The following is a 10,396-nucleotide window of genomic DNA, read 5'->3' as shown; positions in this document are numbered from 1 at the left end:
TTTCCTTTTGTGTGTGCATGTGTATATGTGTGCATACTAGGCTCTGGTATAATTAATTGACACAAAAAACAGGCATGGACATCCTGCTCATCTGAGAAGGTTTGCACGTGCCAGAAGGCTCAAGAGTACAAGCTCTACCGCTTATGGTCAGCATTAACTCTAAGCAGCACATGTAAGTCCTTGGGTTAGATCCTCAGGCTGTGTAAATCTCAGCTGAAGTCAAGTGTTGTACTGATTTTACACCAGATGAAGATCTAGCCTCTTATGTCACTTTAGCCTGTGCCTGGAGCGCTGCCAGTGCAAATGCAGATGGCTTGCAGATCTTGAGATGTGAGTATGGCAGTGCGATCCCAGCGGGGTTTGGAGGGTGCTGCTTTATGCTTCAGAAATCTGCAATGCAGGTCTGGCACTGGAACAGTGCTTTCTACCTTTTTAGCTGGTGATATCACAGTAGAAATACTGAGCTTCTGGACTTTACCAGGCTCATGTATGGTCCAGTTCTATGTACACCCACCAAGAGAGCTGGTGGATATGTTGCAATGTGATTATAATCAGGCAGTATGACAAGTCTAGCTGGACTGTTTCCATGCAGCAAAGCCTTGCTTAATGCATCCCCATCCCTTTTTTGTGACTGGTCCTCTAAAGAAGCAATCCTATTCTAAATCACTTGTGCAGTTTCTGAGGGAAGGAGAGTCTGGGAAGGCTTAAAATATGCCAGGAAGTGCCAGGGTCCAAATTCCACAGTTCTGCACAACTCGGGATATTTGTCCTTTCCCAACACCCTTGCAGAAGTAGTCTTTATTTGTGCTAAGAGTTCTCCTCGCTAGCTGTTGTCTTGTGAACCAAAAGTGCTGCTTCAACCCAACCAGCACTGAAAGTTACTAAAGATCCACAGCAGCAAGCTCTGTGGTGGTCCAAAGATTTGGAAGGAGGAGAGAGGAGCACTAGCAGTTATTTCTGTCATCTGACCTCGTCTGAGCAGAATTAAAACTACAGCACACCCTTTTAAAGAGCTGAGAACCAGCTGGTAGACACATCTGCTCTTCTTATGCACAGCCTATGCTTGCAGAAGGGAAAACACCGCCCTTCTTGGGGTTCTCTTAGAAATGTCAGTTCTTACCTTCTCCATGATCCTGTCAATCTGGCGATTCTGTGTGTCGATCTCATTGCCCATGTCCAGGGCCATGTGACGTAAGTTGCCAATGATGCCGCTGACCTGCTCAAGGTTCTCATCCATTTCATTTTCCCGGGCATCATTTGTTACCCTTGAAGTAATAAAACCAATCAATTATTTGAAGCAAGGAGAGAAGAAATTCCCCTGAAACTGATTCACCCAAAACCTCTCCTGCCTCGTTCCTTGCCTGTCAGCTGTGGAGCATGCTACAGTGCTCAGCTTTGAAAAAAGGGGATTATTAAGTAGCTGTCCTGAAAACCTTCACATGCTTATTTTTTGGATGCTGGGATTAATTGTCTGAGTTTGTCACTCTCATTTTGTTCATTCCTTCTGCTCCTAAAAGTGTTGCTGTCTGAGCTTGTCTGCACCACTTATTACATCTCCCTGCTAGCAATGGGCTTTCTCAAAAGATGTGGAAGAATGAAAGGACGTTTCATTTGGATCTGTGTGTGATTACAGTGTGGGAAATGCCAGAGGGCAGTGGAACTAAAGCAGCTGCTTGTGTTCAACCACACAGGATACCATTCATTCTTCATGGACTTGGGGCTTGCCAAAATATTGGACAAGAAAATCCTGACCCAACCTTGTATTTAATTAAATGTGTTTTCAGTAGATAAAATCAAATTTTCCCAGTTTATTTGCCTTTTGTCTGCCCTCTTAGCCCCATCTTTTACAGTTGCTTATTTTTTAAAAGGAAACACTTGCACTTGATTGAGGACCAAGTTCAGTGCTCCCAGGACTGAAGAGGCACATGAAGACTGGCACTTGGAAACGTTTCCCACTCATAAAATGACTGTTCTGAGTCTCTTGTGTAATTTGTCTTCATACAGGGCACTATATATAAAAAGGCATATAAAAGGGCACTACAAGCTATTCATGGAAGAATTATGCCATGGCATAACTTTCTTGACTGCTATTCTGTTAGCATGCCCCAGCCTTTGCTTTAATGGGGCTGCCATCCAGAAAGAATAAAAAAAAGTGAATGGCAGACCCAGCAAACTTAAATGGCAACTCCATCCCACACTCCAGATTGCATGACAGCATTGTTTCTATTGCACTGATTTCCTTTTATCACAGCAGCAAAAAAAAAAAAAAAAAAAAAAAAAAAAAAAAAAAAAGTGGATAATAGTTTTTGGAAAGATAATTACTTATTAATCCAGCATCCTTAATCTTCAGAGATCAAAGCTTTGCCTACCGGTATGGCTTTATCTTTTCAGCTGGTAACATTGTCATCTAAATACATGCTCTGTAAGCACTGTAATCAGCATGTAGTTGTTGAATCCCCATGTACTGGAGAAAGTTGGCAGTTTAGTTGCTGTTAGTATAGCTGTGTGTTTCAAAGTAGCTTTCACCTGAGTGTCAGGGATTGCCACTGAAGGGTAAATGGTTTTGGCTTTTGGGCAGCTGAGGAATGGGCTGTCATTCCCTGTTCAGTGAGGTTCTCTGGATGATCAGGAGTAGGGAAGTGGTTTTCTCAAAAACTATTTACCTCTGGTAGAAATTGTACTTCAAGTTTTGTGCTTGGCTTTGCTTTGGCAGAAGAGAAAGGAAGCACTGCTGAATGCTTTGGTGCATGGTAAAATGGTGGAAAACACTGGCACCATCACATTACCCAGTGTCACTGAAGGAGTTAACAAGTGTCACAGAACTCATGACCATATGGAAGAAATCTAAATATATCAGTGACAAGGAAAATAGAGAGAAAACAGTGGATAAAAAGGCTCACCTGCGGATAAAGCCACCACTGATGGCCATCTGCTCCCGTTCATCTACAACACGTGCAGGCTGGCTGGCTACAACGCCATCCTGATTATTGCCCCAGGCTTTTTTGTAAGCATCACTTGATTTAAGCCTATGCAAAAAAGTTGATGAGTAACAAAGCATCCAGTGGACAAGGACAAATGCAAAATTTTACTTCTCCAAGCTAGAAGCTGAATCAAGCAAATGAGTTTTCAGAGGGTCATTGATTGTATACCGATATATCATAACCCTGAGTAAAAGGATGGTTTTTGGTTTAGTTTTGGGTGTTTTTTTGTTTAAACTTTACTGCCACAACAACCGTGATGGTCAGAGGTTTTGTATCCAATAGGGTGAATTGCAACTTTTAAGTCCACAACACTTCACACAAGTTTTTGGATGTTGACTGAGTTTCCAGAAAGGAAAAAGAAAAAAAAGAAGAAAAAAAAAAGAGAGAAGAAATACAGATAAGTAGAAAACATTGTTTCATTTCAGCGACACATACGTTGTGACATCAAACACAGTGAACGTATTGGCAGACAGACATAAAAACATAACTGCCAAGTATAGTGTGTACATCACATCACAGCAACACACCCTCTTAGAGTAAAAAGGATTTGGCTAGACTTCAACATTTTACAATGCAGAACATTGGGCTTTTGCTGTTGTTATCATATATGTGGCATAAGAGGCAGTTAAAGCCCCTAACCTTTTCCGAGGTGGTTTGGAGATTATTTTATCATAAAATTCATAGGGTTTGTTAGATTTTCAAATAATATATCGGTACATGAAAATAGTAATCATACATCTACAGTTGATGTACAAACCTTTGTCCACAGAGACAAAAAGTAAAATAGGCAGAAGTGAAATGAGTGCAGGAGAAAAGAATAGATACAAGCAATCTAGCATCAGAAAGGGAAGTTTTTCTACATTTTCTTCATGCACCAGCTACAGGCATGAATAAGAAGTAAAGCATTCTCACTAAGCACAGTTGCTCCAATAGTTTGTCATACTCTTAATGCATCAGCAGTAACAGCCTTCACAATAAGCAAGACACAGGCAAAAATGGATCATTACTTCCTTCAGGATTTTTAAACTACAGGACTTTATAGCAGCCTAGCATGTCACTGTATTTGTTATATTTGTTATTCACTTTCAAAGAGCCATTTTTGACTGAGCTGCCGTGGACAGAAAATTAAAATCCAGGCATACCTTCAGTGGCAGATTAGCATGTGTAGCATATTTAGGGTTGCTGCATTGGAGCTGTCAGACAAGATTGGACACTTAAACAAGACAGCATGAGTGTTGAGGATTTGTATCTGCAAATTCTTGATTTTATTCTAGAAATGGAGCAGTTTTCAACAGACTTCTTGGGAACTACAAATCCCCGTGGTTTCCCTTTTCTTCAGTCAGCAACAGTCAGTCATATAAACAGCTCTGTGGCTTGGAATTTGGGAGAGAAACAGCATGCTTCTGGGGACTTTAGGAAAGGACACAACAAACTTATCTCTGGTTTTATGTTCTTTCCTTGCCCCCTGAAGGAGCTCGGTATCTGTTAAGTCTGAAGATGTGTTGCATCCTTCCATATAGAATTAAAATACAGATGCAGAGAGGGTATTTCCCAAATACCCATCTGTTGTTCCATTGCTTACTTTCTATTAAATTTGTGAAGAGTGTACTTGGAGGATGCTTGGCTTATTTCTTCTTAGATCTCTGGAACTAACAATTGAGTTTCACATTTCTAGAAATAAGAGAAAGTAGCTCTCCTATATTTACAGATATTTGTCTGCTCTTTAGACCCACACAACTCAGAGTCTACGTTAGAAGTGAATGATTTGATGTACCCAGAACCCAACCTCTATTTTCTTGTGGAGTTGCAATTAATACATTTGTCCTTTTGACTGCAGGCTAGCCTAAGTTTCATGACATGGGTATTGTGGGTCTTCTAAGAATGGAGGGTCAAGCTTTACATTTTGATACGACTCACTGAGTTATATTCACAGCAGAGTACAATTACATGTGAAACAGTTAATCTTTATGAAATATGTGCATTTAATTTACCACTAACCAGAAAAGCACTAAGAGATCATGGTGATACTAATGCTCAGAACTGTCTGGATTTCTCTCCCTCCTACACTACACTTTTCAGAATATCATCTTATTTGTACCAGTTGGTTCCTGGCACGGAGATTAAAGGAACAGGCTACAAAAGCATTGTTCATCCTTATTTTGTTTCTAAACATGTTCACTGATTAGCAGTGCTAGATTATGAAATAGGACTGCAGTCTGCAAAGGCAGAATACTGCCTTATAGCCAGGATGACACACCTTGAAAAATGAACATTGTATGCGTACAGTATTTTCCTGTTCTTGCACCTATTGATTTCGTGATACTGCAATCATTGTGGTGCCATGTGTCAGCTACTAACCCTATCCATGCCACAGGTCTGGCTGTCAGTTCAGAGCAGCCTTTCCTACAGAATAGAACAATTAAATCTGCTCTGAAAAACGAAGATTCCTGCAAAATACATGATGATTTTTTGTGCTTCAGGAAAAAACTTTTGTTGTCGGCATACGCTCCAGGAGGAGCAAGATGCTGTCTTGGCTTGCTCTTCTTTAAGTTGCAACAGCTTTTAGAGTGTGGGAGTATCTCAGGTACTGCTGCATACTTCTGTACCTGCAGCTCTCCTGCACTTGTTCAACTGCCTGTTTTAATTCAGAAGGCTATTAGGGACGCAGCCAATATCACAGCTAGAACTGATTGCAGGAGGGCCCACTCAAAAGGTCTATGTGTGTGTGTGTCCTTCTTTCCATTTCTTATTGCCTCTCTCCCACTCTGTATATCAAGGCAATAGCATACATATTCTGTGCAGACTGTTTACCTCCGCAAAGTATTTGTAGCTGGGTGCACAGGAGCAAAACTAATTTTGAAATCTGAGGCAGTAACTGCATTGTGTCCCAAGGGAATTCTCTTCAAAATAAATCAGGATTGAGAAGACAGAAATCTAGTCATAATCTTTCTGTTCTGGGCCAAATTTCCACTGAATTCCATGGCAGCTCACTTTCATTTGGTCTGGATAATCTTTGTAGGACTGACTATGAAGAAAGCGTCTGTGCCATGCAGGAAGAGAATACAGAACTGCAGAACCACTGCTCTCTGCCTTGTTTTCTGTACAGTCTCTGGCCAATCACTTATAAATGCTTTCACTGTAACCTATCTGATTGCTGACTCACTGCATGCTGGGTTTGCTGTTCCTTGAGGACTTCTGGTCTGCCCACTTTGTCCCCCACTTCCTACACCACATAACAGTACTTCACATTTTCATCTGGCACTTAAAACAAGCTTTGCATTACTGGAGGACAGTTTCGTTCAAAAGTGATGGCATGCAAGCACATTTGATACATTTCAACATTTCTCCTTAGTGTACATGCTACCCAAATGAGATAATTTTTTTTGCTTGGATTTTCTCAAATCTGGTTGTATAAACATAAGACAGGATAAAACCATTTCACATTGAGTTCCAATTGTGAAATGTCATGTCTTCTTCAGTTTTGTCAGGAACAATTTCTGTTGAACTATGAGAAGTATGGTTTTCATCTATAATTTTGACTAGTGTTTATTATTGCCTCTTCTGCATTTTCAAACTATAGGGTTTTTTGTTGTTCCTTATTAAACTTGTTTGCAAAAATGTTTTAAAATTTAGGACCTCCAGGAATAAAGTAGCTCCAGTGGTTTTGATCTCTGGAAAATGGAACCACTCAGTACACTTTGTGTAAAATGTTGAAACTTATACCATTAGAAGGTGTCAACAGTGAAGCTTTCACTGCAGTATGCCTGATTTTAATGCATCTACAGTAATTTCCAGTCACTTGTCTATGCTATGAGATGAATGCGTTTGAACCAGAATCGTTCCTTCTGCATGCCACATGCTCATCCTGTCCATGTGCCTAGCAAGGATGAGCTTCACAAGGCCTTTGGGATCAGCCTTAAGTGCTCAAAGAGATGAGGCAGGCAGCACCTACTTGTTACATGGACAGACACAAAGACCACAGAATTTTCCTAGGTCCGTCAAATTCTTTTCTGCTTCTTTCATGTCCTTATTGATTTGGTCCATTCCCTCTTCGATGCGTTCCAGTTGTTCTGATTAAACACAAGTATTTTATCCCCACAGAATGAAGCAGATGGAAAAGGACAAAGAAAAAAAAGACAAAAACTTCAGACATTCACTGTGACAAAAAAAACTGGACACCACATAGCAGAGCCGGTACCCAGTACCTACTTGTTACAAGGACATATGAAAAGGCCACAGCATTTCCCTAAATCTTTTAAATTTTTCTCGGCCTCCTTCATGTCTTGGTTGATATGGTTCATGCCTTCTTCAACACGATCGAGTTGTTCTGGTCAGGACAAAGGGATGACAGTGTGGAATGAATTGTATTTTTGTTTGTTTGTTTTTGTCTTCAACAGAACGTGAAAAATGACCATGTGGAACTGAATCAGTAATGACATTACAATGCATTAATCCAATCTGATGCATTGTTAACATGATGTAAGCCGTTCTGGATGCCGAAGATGTTTTTTACTAATATGGAAAGAGTAAAACAACGGAGGAAGATGTTCAAAATATATTAATCTGAACAAGATGTAATGATGTAGAAAGTAAGGGTTATAAACTTTAAGGTCCAGAAACATAATACAATGCACCACTTACTAAGACACCAATGACATCCAAAAGAAAGCAAGATAAAATGTTATTATTTTGCATTTATTCATGTTAATACAAGAGAAAAGGTAACTTTCTATGGAAGATACCTCAGTTACTTACGCTTACAAGTGCCTTGAAGTTAGGTGAGGTGTGGCAGTGTAACTGCTTGGGTTAGTGGGTACTGAGTGAGACAATTGGCAGTAACAGGACCAGAGGTGGTGTGTGAGCTGTGAAGAACTATGTCCAAGTACTCCTTTTTCCAGGGGCTGAGAAAACTGAAACCTGCCTCTCTGATTGGCTTTGGAGGTTAATCTCGAATCTGCCTATGGCTTTGGGGCTGATTTTCTTTCTTGTGTGGATGCTGCAAATTAGGAGTAACTCCTGCTAACAGAGAGGAACTGCAGCCACTGCAGGAGCCTGATACTGAAAGAGGCCCGCTAGCTGTGGCATACATTGTCTCTGTCCCCAGGCAATTTTATGAAAATAAACAATAGGTAAAGAATAAGATTTTTCAATGGGGTCACTTCTGATTTGCTCCAGGCTGAAGCATCAAGTGCAGTAACCAGCCTAAAGCCTGCACTGTCTCTGCTGGCATTAAACAGAATTTGTCTTATTTCTGCTTAAGGTTGACAGTGATTTAGTCTTCTCTTAGAGACTTAAAGGTTCGGAATAACTTACTTGTTAGAGAAACAGAATGCCATGCCAAACAGTAAAATTGTAGGACCAGATTCTCCACTGTACGACAGATATTGGATCCAGTGGGACTGGGAATCTTATGTGGAGTTTGTGGCAGTTAAGGCACTTCACACTGGTGGGAAGCTTCAACATTTGTTTCATAAAAATAAACTCAAGTACTACATGCAATGAGAAAGTTACTTGGAGTAGCATTTCAATCCAGTAAAAATAAATATATACCTAAGGAGTCTGTGAAACAATCACATTCCTGTTCCCTGTATTGAGAAGAAAAAAATATAAACACAGAATTTGAATTGAGTGGAAAGGAACTAAGACAGCATTGGTTACAGGAGAAACTCCAATGTCATCCCTGACATTAATTGAGTTCTGCCAAGATTAAATCTTCAAAAAAAAAAAAAGGAAAAAAAAAGAAAACATTTTAGAAAAAAAAAAAAATCATGTGCCTATTGACGTCAGTATGAAACTCCTCCTGACTTGTTTGGGAACATGAATAGGCCTAATTTCTTAGCTGGGCTTCTAATAACAATGGAGGCTTAGATTTTCAAAGCTGTCTGGGGGATTTGGATGCTCAATTCCTATTAAAATGAATTGTATTTAATTAATTTTAATGAGAGTTGGGCATCTCACCCCTAGAGGGCCTTGAAAATACTGTCCTAAATTATTCAAGCTGAAATAATTCAAATACTGGACTTAAAATTTTTGCTTAATCCTTGCATGAAGCTGGATTTGGAGAAGAAGTGCCATGTCAGCATTGCTGGCTGCATCTGCTCTTCAGCTGTTAGTTCTCCTTCTTCCCAGCTGGATGCGCCTGCCTCCTGATGGCATGGCCATTACGGACCCCAATTCCAGGGGGTTCAGAGTACCTAGCAGTGTCCTCTAAAAGGAGCACATATAATGTGAGCAAAGTATTGGGAAACAGAGAAGGAAACCTGAGAGGTACATTGCTCAAGTTCTGCCAGATAGATACTCTACTGAGAAAATATAGAATATCAGAATCGGTAAGGTTGGAAAAGGCCTTTTATGATCATCAAATCTGAGGTGATCCCCACCGTGCCCACTAACCCATGTTCCTCAGTGCCACATCTCCATGGTTCTTGAACACTTCCAGGGACGGTGACTCCATCACCTCCCTGGGCAGCCTGTGCCAGTGCCTCACCACTCTTTCTGAGAAGAATTTTTTCCTAATACCCAACCTGAACTTGTCCTGGCTCAACTTAAGGCCATTACTTCTCATCCTCTCACTGTAATCTGGGAGAAGAGGCAGACACCTACTTTGCCACAACCTCCTTTCAGGCAGCTTAGAGAGCAGTGTCTGCCCTGAGCCTCCTCTTCTCCAGACTGAACCAACCCTGTTCCCTCAGCTTGTGCTCCCACTTATGCTACAGAATCTTCACAGCTTCTTTGCCTTTCCCTGGACACACTCCAAGGCCTCAATGTCTTTCTTGTAATGAGTGTATTTCTTGTAGAGGTACTAGGTTGTATTGTTTTAATGCACACCGTAATTTTACATTTTGGAGTGGATGCTTGAGCAGAAGCAGTGGCTCATGTTTGTACCCACAGATTGTGAATCTCACCAGAGCTGTGAGTACATGATAGAAGATGGTATTCCTCCAAGCTCTCCTGCTCCTCACTAGCTCTGAGTCTTGTGCATCTGGGCAGCACTCTTGCTCTGCAAGGCGGTGGTGGGAGTGTGAGTTGGCTTGTCTGCTGGCTTATGCAACATGGAGGGAATTGCTGAATTTCCATTGCATATTCCCTCATTTTGCTCTTGAGAGCTGTTTGCAGAGCCTAGCTGGTTCTCAGGGTTCTCAATTAAAAGGATGTTACCAGATGCATATTTGACACTGTGGCGACAAGAGGTACTGACCTCTCTTCCAACTTTGCTGCCTGTATTTTCCTAACCTTAGTTGGGCAATAGAATGTCAGGTGAGACTGCAGGGATCAATTGTAGATCAGGTACCACTGGTTGGCTTCTATTGCAAGCATGTTTTCTTGCTCAGATCTCTGAAGCCAAGCGTGTAGCAGGGCATTTTGAGCTTTTTTTTTTTTTTTTTTCCTGTTTCCTATTCTGCCTGAATAGATGA

General features: G+C 40.9%; 1 protein-coding gene across 1 annotated transcript in view; it reads right to left on the bottom strand.

Moving 5' to 3' along the window:
- Positions 1 to 10,396, bottom strand: part of SNAP25 (synaptosome associated protein 25) — a 66,026-nt gene that overhangs the window by 6,203 nt on the left and 49,427 nt on the right. Inside the window, exons 5-7 of the mRNA XM_042885574.1 lie at positions 6,934 to 7,051; positions 2,901 to 3,026; positions 1,121 to 1,265 (exon numbers count right to left, since the gene is read on the bottom strand). Of these exons, the coding sequence (XP_042741508.1) occupies positions 1,121 to 1,265; positions 2,901 to 3,026; positions 6,934 to 7,051 (389 nt within the window). The remainder of the gene's footprint in view (positions 1 to 1,120; positions 1,266 to 2,900; positions 3,027 to 6,933; positions 7,052 to 10,396) is intronic.

The sequence above is a fragment of the Lagopus leucura genome, unplaced genomic scaffold (genome assembly GCF_019238085.1).
Source record: "Lagopus leucura isolate 7727_CA_CO unplaced genomic scaffold, USGS_WTPT01 Super-Scaffold_73, whole genome shotgun sequence".
Classification (NCBI taxonomy): domain Eukaryota; kingdom Metazoa; phylum Chordata; class Aves; order Galliformes; family Phasianidae; genus Lagopus; species Lagopus leucura.
Note: the sequence above shows the minus strand (reverse complement) of the source record. Positions and strands in the feature narration are given on the sequence as shown.